This window comes from Triticum aestivum, chromosome 1A (genome assembly GCF_018294505.1).
Source record: "Triticum aestivum cultivar Chinese Spring chromosome 1A, IWGSC CS RefSeq v2.1, whole genome shotgun sequence".
Classification (NCBI taxonomy): Eukaryota; Viridiplantae; Streptophyta; class Magnoliopsida; order Poales; family Poaceae; genus Triticum; species Triticum aestivum.
The window spans coordinates 428,768,956-428,787,900 of NC_057794.1; the positions used below are offsets into that span (position 1 = coordinate 428,768,956).

General features: G+C 42.8%; 1 protein-coding gene and 2 long non-coding RNA genes across 4 annotated transcripts; 1 reads left to right on the forward strand and 2 right to left on the reverse strand.

Annotated features, from left to right (window-relative positions):
- Positions 1-895: 895 nt before the first annotated feature.
- LOC123053980 (uncharacterized) lies at positions 896-4,182 on the forward strand. The gene is made up of 4 exons (XR_006425988.1): positions 896-1,067; positions 1,165-1,592; positions 3,488-3,810; positions 3,895-4,182. It is a non-coding gene; the product is annotated as an uncharacterized lncRNA (long non-coding RNA).
- A 1,343-nt stretch (positions 4,183-5,525) lies between these two features.
- LOC123053987 (uncharacterized) lies at positions 5,526-8,401 on the reverse strand. The gene is made up of 3 exons (XR_006425991.1): positions 7,873-8,401; positions 6,432-7,804; positions 5,526-6,195 (listed from the first exon to the last, which is right to left on the reverse strand). It is a non-coding gene; the product is annotated as an uncharacterized lncRNA (long non-coding RNA).
- Positions 8,402-9,265: 864 nt separating this feature from the next.
- On the reverse strand, positions 9,266-13,496 carry LOC123053946 (AP-3 complex subunit mu). 2 transcript variants are annotated; one of them, XM_044477577.1, is made up of 8 exons: positions 13,303-13,496; positions 13,068-13,173; positions 12,674-12,784; positions 11,723-11,812; positions 11,177-11,448; positions 10,487-10,696; positions 10,185-10,392; positions 9,266-9,938 (listed from the first exon to the last, which is right to left on the reverse strand). In XM_044477577.1, exons 1-8 carry the CDS (start codon positions 13,335-13,337, stop codon positions 9,693-9,695), a joined length of 1,278 nt encoding a protein of 425 aa, XP_044333512.1. In that variant the 5' UTR covers positions 13,338-13,496; the 3' UTR covers positions 9,266-9,692. The 2 variants fall into 2 exon arrangements, with proteins under 2 accessions (XP_044333512.1, XP_044333516.1); XM_044477581.1 differs by having other exon boundaries at positions 11,177-11,424; positions 13,303-13,495.
- Between the last annotated feature and the right edge of the window lie 5,449 nt (positions 13,497-18,945).

The following is an 18,945-nucleotide window of genomic DNA, read 5'->3' on the forward strand; positions in this document are numbered from 1 at the left end:
GTAATGTTCGTTAGGTCGTGGCCGTGCAGCTCAGCTATGCCGTTGGAGTTGATGGATTCACCTTATCTTCCAAGCCTTCCGCTGTCATCGCATTAGATGGCCTTAAGCCATATTATTGTAATAAGTGTGTGATTGCTACTCTGTTATAAATCCTCGAGTACTGTGTGTCAGCATTACCGATCCAGGGATGACACTGAAGCACAGAGACTTGACCATCTGAGGTCGGGTCGCTACACCCCCTCTGCTGTATACGAGTTATAAGCTGCTTAGCCAGCTAACCCTTCTTCATCAGACATAGAAACACCCAAGTGTGTTCACTGACAGATGCTTGTGATGAACTTAAAAATGGTGCTTTTCTCCCAAGAAACCAAATGCGGAAGAGGCGTTTTGGCGCCCGAGCTCAGCTGAGCTCGATATCGTTACTTTACGTTATGTACTTGGGATCCGCAAAAAAACGTCTGACTGGACTGACGCGGGATTTACTCCCTCCGGTCCTTTTTACTCTACATATTAGGTTTGTCCGAAGTCAATCTCATCCAACTTTGACCAAGTTTATATAAAAAATTATAGACATTCACATAACAACACCAATATCATTAGATTCATCTTGAAATATATTTTCATATTATATTTATTAGATATTATAGATGCTAATAATTTTTAATACAAATTTGATCAAACTTAGCAAAGTTTGACTTTCGGCAAATTCAATGTGCAGAGTAAAAAGGATAGGAGGGAGTAGAAAATAGGTCTGGTGGCGCAATACAGGACGGAACAGTGCGCGTACACGGGCCTTGTGCGTAGCGGATGGGCGACGGAAACGAGCGCGTGGTCTGGTCCGTGGACCAGAACGTGACGGGATTACGGGAACAGGTCGTTAAGAAAACCTGAGCCATTTGTTATGCACGTTTGTTATGCGTGTGCAAACGGGGGCGGCACCCCCGATCCGCCTAGTATGTGGGCGGCACCCCCACCCCCTCCCGGCGGCGCAGGTTCTACACCGGCAGTCACTGCGCGCAAATAATGGAGGATGGTGGCATGGAGTTCCTCTTGGATGCGGTTGATAGGTTAGGCATCTCTCATCTGCTGCTTTATCTTGACCAAGATTTATTTGTTATGCCCGCTGACGGGGCCTAGGCGCCACCATTGCTATCTGTTACTCAGATCCCCCCTGCGAGAGGAGTTTGCCGACAGCCATGAACAGCCAGATCCGGTGCCTCTGGTCCTGCTGGCAAGCATCGGTTCGGGAGCAGTCGTGCTGGCGGACACAAAGGCTGGCTCCGGATGTGGTCCGCAAAACGCCGGTGAAGGCAATGACACGGCAAGGGCTGGGATCCGATGAAGGCCGGACTCGTCGCCGACGAGGTCCGCGCAGTCCACCGACAGGATGAATCCACAGGCCCCTGGGTGGACCTGGTGGACTCGGTCTAATTGCGAGCAGACCATCTCGGTTCCATCTGTGTCACGTTTTCACCTCCTTCCCTCCCGCTCCCTCTCCACTGGCGACCACAACGGCGATTTGGGCGACCACCGCGGTGAGGGCGAGGAGCACTGGCATGCCCTGAAGGATCTCACCGGCAGGCGTCCATCAGGTTAGTGTGCTTCATCCCCCAATGTGAAAAGCTCTTGTTCTGACGCATTGAAATGTCGCCCGTGGTTGCTATTTATTATGGTGGTTTTGTGGGGCTCCAATTTTGGGACTAGGGTTTGATGATCATCTGCCCCGACGGTTTTAGGGGGCTTTTGTAGTTCAAACGTTTGAAATATGTATACATTTGCCTAGTCCGAGTTAGGATTTGTATGAAAAAATGGCTGTACCTTTGTCTTTTGGATATGTGAAGATGATGTCAAAGATCCAGTGGCTGTAGCTTTCTCTTCTGGACATGTTAAACTTCAGTTTATGGTTTAGGCTATGTAAAATTCAGTCTTGACTATGTGAACTGAAAGCCAAGTTTCGTGTTGCTGTTATGCCAAGTTTCATGCATGTTGCTGTAAAATTCAGTCTAACTATGTAAACTGAACCTGAGTGCATCTTATATAATCTTATATATATAATGAATGTTGTTTTGTTCTCAGTGCCAAGATTATTGCGTAATGTTGCTGTGGTCAGCCTATGGCAGATAATATTGGTTCTTTTCTTGTCAAAGTGAAAATACACATACAAACTCGTTTCAGACACACAAACTCTTGAATTTTTTCAGACAATATTCAGACAAATTGTCACTGATACTAAAGGTACTCCTGATACAAAATACTTTTTTTTGTCTAATGCTTCTACCCCAAATCACAGTCATCATATTGCCATTCTCACTTGCTTGACAGAGCCTACCAACAAACGTGGAAAGTGAAATGGAAATGAACCACCACATCTTGCTAAACCAACTCCAATCTGACTTCATCTTCAATGATTTTATTTCTAAAGCTTGGAACTGCAACTTCTGCAATTTCTGCATTTCAAACTTGTGCGTTGCTTCTGTAAGATCGTGATGATAGACTTCTTTTCTCTCTTTCTCCAGTTCGTCTCTGAGCCAAAAATTCTTGCAAAATCTGAACACAAATTCCAAATCAGAAAACAGAGAAGGGAAGTCAATCCAACCAGAAAAAGAGAACACTGCAGGAAATATCACCGTCCTTAGCTGCATTTGCTGTATATAGCGACTCCATACGGGATCGGAGGACCAATGTTGCAGCGGGGCTGCAAAACAGGACGACCGGGACGAATAGGAGCTGCCTGTGAGGCCTGTGCTGTGGACCACGAACAGGGCGACCGGGACGAACAGGAGCTTCCTGTGCTGCGCCATGGATTCGAGCAGGATTAGCAAGAAAAGAAGATGAACCCTCAGCCTAGCTCAGGGAAGAAGAGAGGGGGGAACATCATTCGCGCGCTAGTTCTGGAGGCCCTCAGCTGTTCCGCGCCTTTTCTATCCAGCTGACACGCCTCGCTGGCAGGGGCCACTGGCACATTCCCAAAACCACCGTCCTAAACCACCAAACCAGACCCCAGGGGGTGTTTTGCCCGGTTTAAGCAAGTTCAGGGGATTAAGTAGGCCAAAATTCAGTCCAGGGGGTTATGTGGTCTAAATGTGAGAGTTCAAGGGGGTATATACATTTAACTCGTGGACAAAAAGGTATGACTGCAGGATATTGGTGCTGTAGGAATTTAACGTTTATCTTTAGTACCAGCGCATTACTGTATGTCGAGCATATATTCAGCGCAAACACCTAGTGCTGTAGGATTTTAACCTTAATGTCTGGTGCCTACACATTACTGGGTGCTGAAAAAAAAGTTCAGTTGTAGATTAGAATGTCTGGGTTTCATTCAACGTAGGGTTAGTACAAATGGATTGTGTGCATCTGAATCGTTTGGAGCCTTGGGCTATCATTTCAATTCTGAGTTGTGCTGTCTTGGTGTCTGACTTGGGTTATATAGAACAGAAAAAATCGTCAACAGATTGAAGACTGCTAATGGTGTTGTCATGAACTACAGGTTATGGCTGGGTAGTGCACCACCAGATCGGATGCCATGCCCTTCCAGAATGAGTGCTATGGAGAAGTCGATCCGCAAATACGCGGAGGAGCCAACAAAGAGTGTAATAAGGCCTGAGCTTGGACTGAATTGAAACGGCGGCGTACAATGTCACTGAAATAGAGAAGATGAGGAAGTATGTCATAGTGCCCAACAATGCAGCAAAAAGGGAGAAATGGAGCAGGGTTGAGTATGAGGTGAACATAAGTGAAGACAAAGAAGAATTTACGTGTGAATGTGGACAGTTCAAGCACACTGGGATGTTATGCTGCCATGTTCTAAGGGTAAATTGACTTATGAACTCCGTTCGTTAGAAAAGAAAATGTATCGGCGACCAACAAAACTAAAACGTTTTTGCACTGACGCAGGTGATGGAAATACTTCATGCTGAGGAAATCCCGGCTAATCATATATTGAAGCGGTGGACAAACGACGTGAGGGACATACTACCCCAACATCTGGTTCAGTACCAGAGAGATGATCCAGTTAACCTGTCATTCACGTGTAGGCACTCCACCTTGTACTTGAAAGCCATGGATGTAGTACGTTTGGGTGATGCAAGTGCAGAGGCTTTCGATCACATTTATGTTGGTCTGGATGCTTTAATGGTGAGTGGAACACCTTTGGCCGAGAGGAGGGATGGTCTGGATTTTGAAGACCGCATGGCCGGCTTAGTTCCTGGTACATTACCTAGGAACGGAGAGATTGCTTGTGTTGGCAAGCAACGAAATTGCCGAAAAATGCATTAGCACTGCCAACCCTGTCAGTGTGAATGCTCTGCATGGCTAACAGTACCAGAGAAGCAGAGAGAAGGCACCGTATGAGTGCTGAGCAAGCGTACAAGATTCTGCAACATACTAGCTGAGTGCCCGTGCGTTGCCACGGAACATAAATTTAAACATCGCTCACCATTGTTATTCCCCTCCAACGTTGATCCAACCTTGCTAGTTGCTCGCTGTTATCTACTAACCCACTTGAAGCCTTGACAACCCATCCTGCTTAACGCGTTCACCCCACGAAATAGTATGATACCTTCTTCCCTATACAATGTACTCCCTCCGTTCCAAAATAAGTGTCGGTTTAAATTTGAACTAAAACTCGACATTTATTTTGAACGGAAAGAGTACTACTAAACCAAGTACATGTGACTCAAACTTGAATTCCAGATATACATAATTATCATCACGAGTTAAAAAAAAGTATCCCTATGTTCTTAATCAAATCTCGTATAGCTTGAGGGATATTGGTCACCAAGAGAAAAATGTCCGCACAGTGCCACAAAACAATAAATTTAGGCGTAGAGATCTTGAGTCAGAAAAAAAAATCAAGAATTTATGTGTCGTATGTTGCTTATTACTATAGTGTGACAAATATTAAACCACCAAACCAATGTACATAGTGAAGTTTCTGAAGCTTGACATATTATAATCAAATCAATTATCTCAACTGTAGTAATGCAACATATATCTTTGCCATGATGCTTCCTTGATAGTCTTGTTCAAAAACAAATTTCTCTCTAAAATCTAACAAAGTAGCTTGATAGACAAGCAAGTAGCAAGTAAGCAAATATTAAAAAAAAATACACATATCCACATCAAAGCAAGCATCACTGCCTCCACATAACTAAATAAGAATCCTATCAAGCAGGTGCATCTGATATATCCATCTTCAATCTATGTTTTCTTCCAACTAAATAGCTCCAAGTAAACCACTATAATTGTAATCCCAGAAGCTTTACTATTGATAAAAGCATATGAAACAGCAAGTGCAAATGACAGATGAGTTATCGCTCCACGCTAACTATAGACATGTACTCTGTTGTAAAAAAAGAACTACTACAAAGATGTACTCTACATAATAGTATTCAAGGCGAATCCTTGTCCATGCCAAAAGGAAAAAAATAGAAAAGGCTTAGCAGTCTGGAATACATAGTTAGATGCCCGTGCGTTGCCACGGGAATAACAAAAAGACATGAACCTAAATGTGTCATGTGTATTTTTTTTACCATGTCATTGTACATGTTTATTGTCTTCCTCTGCCATGCTCTTCCGGTTTATTTTAGACATAAGGGTGAGAAAGAAAAGAGAACGACAGAGAAAGAATGAAGAGAGAATGGGTTAAAATAAACTGAATGTCATTGTATTTCCTTTTCCCTCTCACCATGTCATTGTACATGTTTATTGTCTTCCTCTCATTTTCTCTATTGTTTCCGCCTGCCATGCTTGGAATTTTTTATGTGATCTCTGTGTTGGATTGTACGTGAAGCTTGAGTCCACGAGGTTTCAAACAGAAGGAACACATTGCAGGTTTTGGGGCCAGCCTTTTTCTTGGTACCCATCTAACGAGCCTTGCATTCTGTTTCCTGCTGGTTCTCATTCCTGTAGCTGGCTAGAAAGTATATATCAGAGGGTGCGCTCAAGTATCAACATTCTTTGCTAGGTGGCAATGATACCATTTGGTAAGATAAGAGCATGATAGCTCAAAAATGTTGCACGAAGGTACACTGTCATTCTTGCTGTTAATGGCATCATGTGCCCGGCCGGATTCATCGGCGAGCTCAGGGTGGTCGATGTAGCCACTGCATCATACATCCTATCTAATCCATGGATGGTTGTGTGCATAAATGAAGTTCTCGGCGGCCAACCTTCTCAAGTTACTAAAATTCCTATCTGCATCAACAGAGATAGTGTAAAAATTAAGGAGAAAAGGTTTATTTCAAAAAAAAAAGTTTTGCTTGTTTACTTGTAAACTAAAATTAATATTTACTTGCGAACAAGTTTAAATTTTTGATCAAAAAAATCATTTGCAATTGCAATTTCCATTCTTGGAAATACAACAATAAATTATCATTCACTTTAAAGATTGCTAAAAGCCGATGTGTTGCTACATAGAAGAATCATATTACCTGAGATTCTTAAAATGCGAAGCTCTACAATGCTTGGTCTGCCACCCCAGAATTGAACAGAGAGCATTAACTGCTAGCACTAATTGACCTTAACGATGGCAATTAAGGACTACAAAATAATAAACACAAAGTGATGAGAAATACAAAGCCCACCAAACTTAGCCCCTTTTCCATGTGAAAAATTCATGTCAAGCAGAAAACTACAGCATATGAAACAACACACGAATCTAGTATTCCTCAGAATACTATACTGAAAATTGTTGTCTAAATATTGATCACTGCGTGTTTCAAACCTTTGCCTACAATGCTATTATGAAACACATTATATATGTGATTTTTTATACAGAGATAACTGTATTTAATAGGGCCATGACAAGAGGATAACAACTGGCATTTGTTCTTACCAGCACAAGAAAAAAAGTCAAAAGGCAAGGCAAGCTTTTAACCTCGCTGGATTAGCGATTGAGTAGGGTAGTCAGAATACAATATATAGAAAAGTGCACTGATGTTAAGTTTTCATCGTCGCTTCTAAGGTAGTTTAAAAGTTCAAAAATAAAAGGAAAAGTATATACTGACTGTACTACACAGAGTGATGGTCCACAGATTGCAAACGGAAAGGAAATATATACTGAGAAGTTCCTGCACAAATAAAAGGAAAAGTTTGCAGGAAATAGCAAACATGTGAGAGGAGTTTATCCACTTATGTTGTGGTGCATAAATTATTATCCAATCAAAATTACTTCGGTGCCCAGTTTTTGTGGTACCAAGTAGTTCTCTTTAAGCATGCAACCAAAAGTATCTCATCCTTTCATAGCTGTACTATAACATTAAAGGATCATGATTTAGTGGCTTGACCGCTTGATTTGTTAAATGCTAAATTTTCATCCTAAAATTAAATTCTTTCATCTGACAAGAAAACAACAGAATTTGATAAGCAATACACTTCATCTCTTGGTCTTACATTAAGATCAACAAAGACTGGAGCAGTCGCAGTTGCATAGTTTCAGGGGAAATGGCAAAACAGTTGAACATGAGTTAACATTACATATATATCCAGTTCTCCTCACGGGCTTATCTTTATAAGCAGCTAGCAACCTTCTTGTTTACCAGGCGTGAAAAATCAGACCAACCACCAAACCAATCTATCAGTGGCACAAGAGACATCCATAATTCATCTCGATCAGGAGAGGGCAAACAACTACCAAGCAAATTAGCAGAGTACTTGTGAGAGTAGACACTGTAAAATGTCGTTTGGCTTCCTTGCTGAACTTAATCTTGGCATTGTTGTTCCCAAACTGCTTGATTAGGATTATTTTTTCGTCTCCACAAGCTCTTAGACCAGATTATCCGAAATCATCGCCATTTACCCTAACCTAAAAAAATCATATCAACCAATGAATTTGAAGTCTGGAAGAAAAAGGAAACACGGTATATATCTCACCATAACCGAGAGCTTCTCCATAACGGCGGCATATCAGGCTCTTTCTGGTGGCCGCCCTGAACTGCACGTCAGATGACGACGGCGGCGTTTGGAGTTATGATGACCGTGATGGACTACAGACCATCTTGGGTGACATGAGGAGAAGGTGCGCCCGCGGCCAGAAGCAAACAAGGAAGTCGACGGCCGTGCCTCAGCATCGCCGACCCGCGATGCGTCGGAACCACGACCTCATCTTCCACTATCGGCGATTAGGCCAGCGCCCCCGTTGTCTGCTCCTCCCTCTCTCTCCCACCTCTCTCTTTCTCTCTCCCTCTCTTCCACGACGGGCGCAAGGGACGGGAGACACGCCTCACCTAGATCTGCGCGCGGCAGCGGATGGAGAGGAGGCGGGGTGACGAGCACAGCCGGCGGCGGCGGCAACTTTTCATGGAGAGAGATGGGATCGGGAGCGACTTGGGGAGAGAGGAGAAACGGAGGCGTGTGTGTGCGTGTGTAGCGACAGTTTTCTCTCTCTCTGTTCGGTCGTGGATGGGGCCACGTTGTACCGATCATCCGCGGGGTGGGCTGCTTTTCTTACGCACGCGTGGAAGGGAGATCCGATCGTACGTGGGAAACAGTAGGTCGAACCATCACGACGTTCGATTCTGCTTTAATAGTAGAGATGTCGTCGAGAGGGCGACAAGCGGACTACGTGTCCTGAAAGAGGGGATGCACCCAAAAAAACGCGGAGGCCTAGGAAGTGCAAGAATTGCGGCATGGAAGGACATCGTCGGACCACTTGCACTAGGCGGATGGGTGTTGTTGAAACATGAAAACTGAATTTTGATAATTTGTAGTTCCGAGGATTTTCCGGTGTGTTTTTGTGAGCTTTGATCGAGGCTTGTTCCTCAGTCTGGAGAGGCACGTCACAGACTGTAAACATAGGTTTGTTTCTTAATAATTTGTGACATGCATTTGGCAGACTGTAACATAAGTGTCAAATTAAAATATTTGCTAGGACATGTTCGATGTGCCATTTTTTTATCTGAACAAATTGCAGTTTGCTGAAACTCAGTTTGGTCTCCTTTTCAGCAAGAGGTGATTGCCGGGGCAATGAAAAAATAACTATGTGCATTTAAAATGGGGATTCTCACTGAATTTGGAGGGCTAGAGCAATGGTCACCGTTTGGAGACCGGTGGAGTGGATGGCTCAGCCTGGCTCTGAAAACACGCTGATCCATCAGCCTGCTGCATGTTCCGCCTCGCTACTGTAACGCGCCGTTGCAATGATTACGCTACAGCGGTTCAGTGGGAAAATGAGAATACGACAGTGAAATACACTGGGTGGCACGGATCCACATGTGAATCGGTGGTGTAGATTTCAGGATCATGTGAGCTCGGGCTCAGAAACTGATTTTCGAACAACAATGTCTATCTTTCATATAAAAAGAAGGATTTACATGCAACCCTAATCCTTTTGTACAATTGTTCTCAAATTACAACTGCATACAAATAGCTGTAAGCCTGGAGAAAAGAAAACACCACCCATTTTCTAACTGCCCGTAGTTACATGACTGAACATCGACAGATTAACTGATTGTTCTAGCCTAAGTTGATACAGCACAACTCAAAATCTTGATACATGGGCTGCTAAGCATCTACAGACGAGAAATCTTCGCCGTCGCCCCAACCAGAAAAAATGTATGCATGTCGAATGTTGACCTTGATAGGGATGCTAGGCATGGATGGACACTAATACCTTCGATAGCCCCAAGGTTCTGGGCTATGGCACCATGTTGAATTAGGGTGCAAAATGTGGTGGCTGAGGCTTCTGCGAGAACCTAGGACCTGACCTCATACCTTCCAGCCTGAGTTTGGGCTCGAAAACCTTTGTATGGTGCGCTTGGTGTATTTTTCACGTCCAGTTTATCAATTTGAAGCCCAGACAGCGCAGCCCCCATAATCCTGAATTTCACCTGAAATATTGGAAATGCATGCAGATGAGCGAGTCCTTCCTCAAGACGTAGATTTCCAGAGAGGGATGGTGCTTTGTCTTTCGGAATATGCCCAATTGTCCACACACAGGTCTGCATAAATAAACAAATGCTATTATTAGACAGACATTTCAACGTATATAGAGTGCTCGAGTGTAGAAAACATTATATTTATTCAGTAAAAATCAATTAGTATATGATTGATTCACCAGCGCACCATAACGTTTTTTAGTTCCTAGCTTCCTTAAGAAGGGAGCTAGGTCATAGGTTCACGTGTGACAACGAAAAAACCAGTATCAATCGAAGTTATAGAACTTTGGTGGTAAGCAATGTACTGACCTGATCAGCAAGGATGTCGACTGTGCCGTGGTTTGCCGTCAAATCAGCAGAAGCAATAAGGGGAGGCAACTGAAACTGCACTATTATAGAATCAATAGGTTTCCCAGGATCATTCCGAATCCCCACCATCACATGAACACGGCAATTCCCAGAATCAGATGATAATTGTGGTTTCACGTAAATTGGTGTGGTCTTCAATTTCTTAACCCTGATTATTTGCAATCAAACGATGAGAATATATAACAGGCAACCCAAGATAGCAAAAACATAGAAGAACCCATTGACAGTGGATATTTATGCACCTATAACTCATAAGCTTGAACTGCCCATCAGGAGGAACAAATGATAGGATCTGATTGGCTTCCCAGGGTCTAAATCGGACACAAGGGTGGAACCTCACATCATTGATAATTGTAGGATTTGCAAATGACAATGTCAACTCTGGTAACCCTGGAAGACTTGAATTCACTTCAATTTCACCACATGCCTCACATTTCACTAGAACCCCTTCCCTGCAAATCCGGTCAACCAATAAAGATGTCAACAGCGGAAAATTTATTTCAGAGTCATGGAAGCCAAAAGACAACAAAGTGAGGTAGATGGATCTACTCCTCACAAAGAAGAAGAAAACATATATGTCCTTCTACACTGCTAACCACCACTTTACCTACTCGATTAAATCTTCGAGCTTAAATTGTGTTTAATATTTAGTGAGACATATATTAGCTAATGGTGGATTTCAAACACAACATTCAGTAGTCGGTACTTCCGATATACTAAAGTCCAGTTTTAGTTTCCTGCAGATAGTTTAACAAAGTGTTACTGTAAGCCAAAGCCACAAATTTGATAATAACTTCTATTTACTTATAGAAAACTAAAATGTGTGAACATAATACTTGTTCACACATGATCAAGGGATCTAAAAGCCAAATTTATAGATGTGAGGAAATTTACTATATCTAGAGCATCTAAAAGGAAAAAGGTCAGAATACCTGTTCACACATGCATCTAGTTCCTCAACTATGTTAACATAGACTTCATTGCTTGCATCCTTGACAATTGTTGTTCTCCAAGGTACAAAAGAAGCAGTTGCATCTGGAAGTTTGCTACCGATAGTAGAACTCTTACCAGTCATAACATTCAACATTTTGCTGACCATATTTGGTTGGGCAACCAACTCTTTCAAGATGTTTGGCTCAGTAGTTAGTGGAAAGCCATTGTCCATCATTTCATCTAGAATCTGGATTAATGTAAGAATATAAACCTATATAAAAATCACATATTCGGTTTTACCAATCATGGATTAAACTTGATGATCGCTATTAAAAGTTCGAATGCAACACACATTCTGGTTTGATGTTGCTTTGACAGAATGAACTTAACAGTGGACTAGCATATGCATTGCCTTCATCAATCGATGGAAACAGAGTACTTGGATAGAAGCACCTAATTTTTAAGAAGTAAATAGGTAGCCTTATGTATTGAAATTTCATGAGCTTTCTACCTCTCTATAATGTGACAGGGGTAAGAAAATATACCTGATAAACAATTACGAAGTTGTCTTTGATTGTGTCTTCATTTATATCTCCAAGGTAATCTGTCAAGACATCAGCCACGCGAGAGAGAAACTGGATACAATGGAATCATATGAGCACACCCGTATGAAAGGGAACGGAAGCTAAAATTTGTAGACAATCAGGCTATCTGCTATTTCAGGGATAGATAACTTTGGGAAGTAACTTCAATATTGACCATTTCAGGCAGGGAAAGACTTGTGGATAACAATAACATTTCTTAGCTACAACCTGCAAATCCTTACTGAAAATGCATTCAACATCCCAGAGTACTTAATGTCTTGCTGTTTAATATAACATTATATGTCTTAAAAAAAGTGCACATGGGAGCCAACTTGCAACAGATCTATGTTCAGACATATCTTAAACATAACTACTGCACAGAATGGAGTGCCTGATTCAAGTTGGAGAAAACCAAAATCATATAGGTGATAAAGTACAACTCTTGGATCAGAATGAGCAGGTTTAACACATTTCCACTAGTATTTTTCAGCATGAGAACTAGCATATGTAATGTAGATGATTATATTAGTTTCCTTGCAAAACAGATACCATGATGAAGTATCATCTATCAGGCTATTTATTTAATTTTACATTTACACAGGCTTTTGGAATGTCAATAGCAAGTTCTAGAAATATTAGCTATTTCATACATATCATGTATTGGACTATTGATAAACCGGCAAGCTTAATTGTGGCTGTGATTTTGGATGCCACATACTCTTCAGAAAAAGTGTAACATCATATCAAAGCATACACCATGCATGGCAGGAAACAGGGAGCAATCCCAACCCCAATTAAAAACTGATCAGATTGAGTAGCTTTTTCTTAGGCAACTATGTTACACTATGTCTTCTAGGCAAGCAAACGATACCGAATTAAAGACAAAAGTGTGTAAGGGTATGAAGCACAGACCTCGATAGCCATCAAGGGGGGCATCTCCACTTGGGTGCACGCCAAGAACGTCACCCCACTGCGATATACTTGAAACAAGTAGTGTGTTGGGGACACCACAACCTGCAAGACCTTCCAGGGTCCAAGAAACATAATAAGTGGCGGTCCAATGAAGAAATAGGCATGAGCTCAACACTACAACAGCTCAAAATTCACTAGTTTATGCTAGATTTCTCTACAATAGCAGCAGCAATGGCACAAGATGCTGAAACCTTGGGCTAGCCCAGGAGTCCCCAGAATATAATTCAGCAAGCCATACACAACAAGGGCGTCGGGAATCAAGAACTACTAGGAGCTTCCCAAGAAGTGCTGAACAAAAGGTGGGAAGTGCAGGAGCATAGGCTGTACTTATTACCTTGGACGGGTCGCCGGCGGCGTGGGCGAGAACGTACTCCCAGAACCAGCCGCAGATGGCGCGGTCCACGCGGTGCGCCGTCATCTGCTTCTCCACCATCACCTCCCTGCCGATCCCGGAAGCCCAGCCCAACGAATCGCATCAAATTCATTTCGGATCAGTCCAAGGGTCGGAGGGATCCGGCCGGAAAAGGCGTGGGGCAACGGAAATCGGAGGGCTGCGGCGCTGAGATTACCCGGAATCGGAGAGGAGGAAGACGCACTGCAGCATTCCGCTGTCCTTCGCGGCTGGGCGCGGCGGGGTGGTGTGAGGATCTTAGGAGCGACCAGCGGAAGACGCCGTGCCGGAGAAGAAGCAGGAGCAGCAGAACGAGGCGAACCTGGAGTCGTGACTTGGCTGAAGCTTATTACAGTACTAGGGGCTGTTTATGCGAAATTGCCACCGATTTATTCCCTTGAAATGAAAATATCCACCTAACCCGATCCAATGAAAATATCCACCACGAAAACTTAACAATTTATAAGCTATGCTTAGTTACAAAATGTTTTAAACTCATACTGACCAAAGTGCAGGAAAATCTTCTTTTTACGGGGAAAGCCCTCTGGTGTACTTTATTGATTTGTGAATAAACTTGCATCGTTCAAAACTTCATCCAAAATAACACTGGGAGGACTACCAACCCAGAAAATTATAAATTTAGAATCAAAAGAATAACGCTCTAACTTGTGCGCCAATTGATTAGCTTCCCGCAGAGAATGCTTGAACGAGATCGATTCAATCCTTCCCACAACAAAAAAATTTCTGCTAGAACCGTTGTACAATAAAGAGTTCCCCCCGCTTTATATATAAAACAGACAACCGATACATCCAGTTTGCTGGGGCCACAGCATAGCAGAGCCCAAAAGAAAAAAGAAAAAGAAAAAAGAAGAGAAATAAATGCCGACATCGGCATATCAACGGAGAAAAGGAAAGCCCGGCAACCGCTGCACCTTCCGAAGAAGTACCACCATGCTCCCAGCATCCCGAAGTGCCGTGCACCAAGCAACACCTCTAAGAAGGAATGAGATGGCGGCATCGTTGTTGCCCGAACAAGTTCTAGGGTTTCCCCCAGTACACGGGGAATGGTGGGGAAGGGATACATCTGACGCCTCTCAGGAGGGATCGATGGCGCCCACAGGCGTCACCGCATCGCTGCCGGGCAAGCCGACATGGATTTCTCCCAGTCCATGACCACCACCACCGCCCTAGGCATTTCGACATGCATCACCCCAACATCCGCCCACCAGCGTGTGCCACCACGATTACCGGGCAACCCTCGCCGCCTCACTGGAGCTGCCAACACGAGACCTGGAGATGGAAAGGGAACAACGGCCACGGGAGCGATCACAACGCGACCGGAGGGAGGGAACAACCTCCACCGCCTCAATGGGGCCGACCGGACGTGGCGACAAGGACTTGTCGGGCACCGAATGCCCGACCGAGCACTACTAGAAAAGGCCTGTTAGTGGCGCACCTATTTTGGCCATTAATGGCGCACTATAGGTGCGCCACTATTACCACGCCACTAGTAACAAATACTAATGGCGCACCTCTGGTGCGCCATTAGTATACCAGATAATAGTGGCGCACCTGGCAGTGCGCCATTACTATGTCCAATAGTGCGCCATTACTATGCCTTCTAGGGGGGCATATTTACCTTCACGTATGCCCCTAGTGCGCCATTACTATGCCCCATAATGCGCCACTGGTATTTAGCCCTGGTGCGCCACTAATGCTCAACAAGGTGCACCACTATTATGAATATTAGGATTTTTTTTTTGCTTTTCTAATATTTGCACAGGTTACAAAATACATTACAACACAGAATATAAACATCACAACATATAAACAACAGATTTATTGAATACAATAGAAGATTAGTCTCCAAATACAATTCATCATATTAGTCTCCAAATTCAAAATACTGAACAAAGTTAGAACATTACAAGTCTCGAGACCGCGAGTAGCGAGTTTGTCGTCACATTACAAAGTCGATATCGATCATCTAAACTACCATCACATAGAAGAGAGCTGCAGTTACGATGAGCATCATCGCGATGAAACTGGTCTTCATTTGGTTCCTCCTCCGCTCCCTCCTCTCTCCCGCTAGATAACGCGCGTATCTAGCTTCCGCCTCCGTCCTAGTGGTGTACCCTTTATAACTGTTACCGCTGAAACGGTGAACCTGTCTCCGACACTCCTCCTAGTCGTCGTAGACTCTGGTAACCTTACCCTTGTACACGACATACGACGACATCTCTATGCACTAGACAAACAAAACGTTAGTAGCAATTCACAGACAATATATAAGCAATATATAAGTATGCAACAAAAGGATTGGAAGAGAAAAGCAACACATTAATAGCACGATTCATGGTCCTACTAATAAATAGTATCGATTACATATAAGTTGAACGACTGTCCAAACTAAAGAGACATACAAGTTCATTAAAGTTTAATTACAACATGAGCTAATCGATATTTCAGAACTACATAGCATCACTACTTTCGACTCGACTCAGGGACCAGAGCGTGGATGAAGCCGCCGTCTTTCGTGATGGTCATGAAATCGCAATTGTTGTCAGCCTGCATTTGTAGCGTTGTTTCTATTTCACTGTTGGACGGTTGATATTTGAGGTAGAACTGCCCCGAGGTATGCTACCTCTTGAGCACTATGTTGGTTTTCCCTTGAAGATGAAAGGGTGATGCAGCAGAGCAGTGTAAGTATTTCCCTCAGTTTTTGAGAACCAAGGTATCAATCCAGTAGGAGTCCACGCACGAGTCCCTCGCACCTACACAAACAAATAAACTCCTCGCAACCAACATGATAAAGGGGTTGTCAATCCCTTCACGGTCACCTACGAGAGTGAGATCTGATAGATATGATAAGATAATATTTTTGGTATTTTTATGATAAAGAGAAATAAAGATGCAAGTAAAATAAATGGCAAAGGAAATAACTAAGTATTGGAAGATTAATATGATGGAAAATAGACCCAGGGGCCATAGGTTTCACTAGAGGCTTCTCTCGAGAGTATAAGTATTACGGTGGGTGAACAAATTACTGTTGAGCAATTAACAGAATTGAGCATAGTTATGAGAATATCTAGGTATGATCATGTATATAGGCATCACGTCCGAGACAAGTAGACTGACTCCCGCCTGCATCTACTACTATTACTCCACACATCGACCGCTATCCAGCATGCATCTAGAGTATTAAGTTCAAGAGAACAGAGTAACGCTTTAAGCAAGATGACATGATGTAGAGGGGTAACTCATGCAATATGATATAAACCCCATCGTGTTATCCTCGATGGCAACAATACAATACATGCCTTGCTGCCCCTACTGTCATTGGGAAAGGACACCGCAAGATTGAACCCAAAGCTAAGCACTTCTCCCATTCCAACAAAGATCAATCTAGTAGGCCAAACCAAACTGATAATTCGAAGAGACTTGCAAAGATAACCAATCATACATAAAAAAATTCAGGGAAGATTCAAATATTGTTCATAGATAAACTTGATCATAAACCCACAATTCATCGGTCACAACAAACACACCGCAAAAAAAGATTACATCGAATAGATCTCCACAAGAGAGGGGGAGAACTTTGTATTGAGATCCAAAAAGAGAGAAGAAGCCACCTAGCTAATAACTATGGACCCGTAGGTCTGAAGTAAACTACTCACACTTCATCGGAGAGGCTATGGTGTTGATGTAGAAGCCCTCCGTGATCGATACCCCCTTCGACGGAGCTCCGGAAAAGGCCCCAAGATGGGATCTCATGGATACAGAAAGTTACAGCGGTGGAATTAGGGTTTTGGCTCTGTATCTGGTAGTTTGGGGGTACGTAGGTATATATAGGAGGAAGGAGTATGTCGGTGGAGCAACATGGGCCCCACGAGGGTGGAGGGCACGCTTGGGGGGGGGGGGGTAGGCGCGCCCCCTACCTCGTGCCTTCCTGGTTGATTGCTTGATGTAGGGTCCAAGTCCTCTGCATCATATTCGTTCCGAAAATCACGTTCCCGAAGGTTTCATTCCGTTTGGACTCAGTTTGATATTCTTTTTCTGCGAAACTCTGAAATAGGCAAAAAAACAACAATTCTGGGCTGGACCTCCGATTAATAGGTTAGTCCCAAAAATAATATAAAAGTGTATAATAAAGCTCAATAATGTCCAAAACAGGATATAATATAGCATGAAACAAATCAAAAATTATAGATACGTTGGAGACGTATCAAGCATCCCCAAGCTTAATTCCTGCTCGTCCTCGAGTAGGTAAATGATAAAAACAGAATTTTTGATGTGGAATGCTACTTGGCATAATTTCAATGTAATTCTCTTAATTGTGGTATGAATATTCAGATCCGAAAGATTCAAGACAAAAGTTCAATATTGACATAGAAATAATAATACTTCAAGCATACTAACTAAGCAATTATGTCTCTTCAAAATAACATGGCCAAAGAAAGTTATCCCTACAAAATCATATAGTCTGGCTATGCTCCATCTTCACCACACAAAGTATTTAAATCATGCACAACCCCGATGACAAGCCAAGCAATTGTTTCATACTTTTGGTGTTCTCAAACTTTTTCAATCTTCACGCAATACATGAGCGTGAGCCATGGACATAGCACTATAGGTGGAACAGAATGGTGGTTGTGGAGAAGACAAAAAGGGAAGATAGTCTCACATCAACTAGGCGTATCAACGGGCTATGGAGATGCCCATTAATAGATATCAATGTGAGTGAGTAGGGATTGCCATGCAACAGATGCACTAGAGCTATAAGTATATGAAAGCTCAACAAAAAGAACTAAGTGAGTGTGCATCCAACTCGCTTGCTCATGAAGACCTAGGGCATTTTAAGGAAGCCCATCATTGGAATATACAAGCCAAGTTCTATAATGAAAAATTCCCACTAGTATATGAAAGTGATAACATAGGATACTCTCTATGAAGATCTTGGTGTTACTTTGAAGCATAAGTGTGGTAAAAGGATAGTAGCATTGTCCCTTCTCTCTTTTTCTCTCATTTTTTATTTGGGCCTTTTCTCTCCTTTTTTGGCCTCTTATTATTATTATTATTTATTTATTTAGTCCGGAGTCTCATCCCGACTTGTGGGGGAATCATAGTCTCCATCATCCTTTCCTCACTTGGGACAATGCTCTAAAAATGATGATCATCACACTTTTTTATTTACTTACAACTCAACAATTACAACTCAATACTTAGAACAAAATATGACTCTATGTGAATGCCTCCAGCGGTGTGCCAGGATATGCAATGAATCAGGAGTGACATGTATGAAAGAATTATGAACGGTGGCTTTGCCACGAATACAATGTCAACTACATGATCACGCAAAGCAATATGACAATGATGGAGCGTGTCATAGTAAACAGAACGGTGGTAAGTTTTGCATGGCAATATATCTCGGAATGGCTATGGAAATTCCATGATAGGTAGGTATGGTGGCTGTTTTGAGGAAGGTATATGATGGGTGTATGATACCGGCGAAAGTTGCGTGGTATTAGAGAGGCTAGCAATGGTGGAAGGGTGAGAGTGCGTATGATCCATGGACTCAACATTAGTCATAAAGAACTCATATACTTATTGCAAAAATCTACAAGTTATCAAAGCAAAGTATTACGCGCATGCTCCTAGGGGGATAGATTGGTAGGAAAAGACCATCGCTCGTCCCCGACCGCCACTCATAAGGAAGACAATCAATAAATAAATCATGCTCCGACTTCATCATATAATGGTTCACCATACGTGCATGCTACGGGAATCACAAACTTTATCACAAGTATTTCTCAAATTCACA

Bases quoted from the DNA above. Each gene is read 5' to 3' on its own strand.
- LOC123053946 (XM_044477577.1), bottom strand. From the start codon at position 13,337: ATGCTGCAGTGCGTCTTCCTCCTCTCCGATTCCGG. The intron at 11,449-11,722 runs GTATATTTTCTT...ATTTTTATATAG, and splicing joins ACTTCGTAATTGTTTATCAG to GTTTATATTCTTACATTAAT. The intron at 10,393-10,486 runs GTGCATAAATAT...GCAAATAATCAG, and splicing joins TTCAAGCTTATGAGTTATAG to GGTTAAGAAATTGAAGACCA.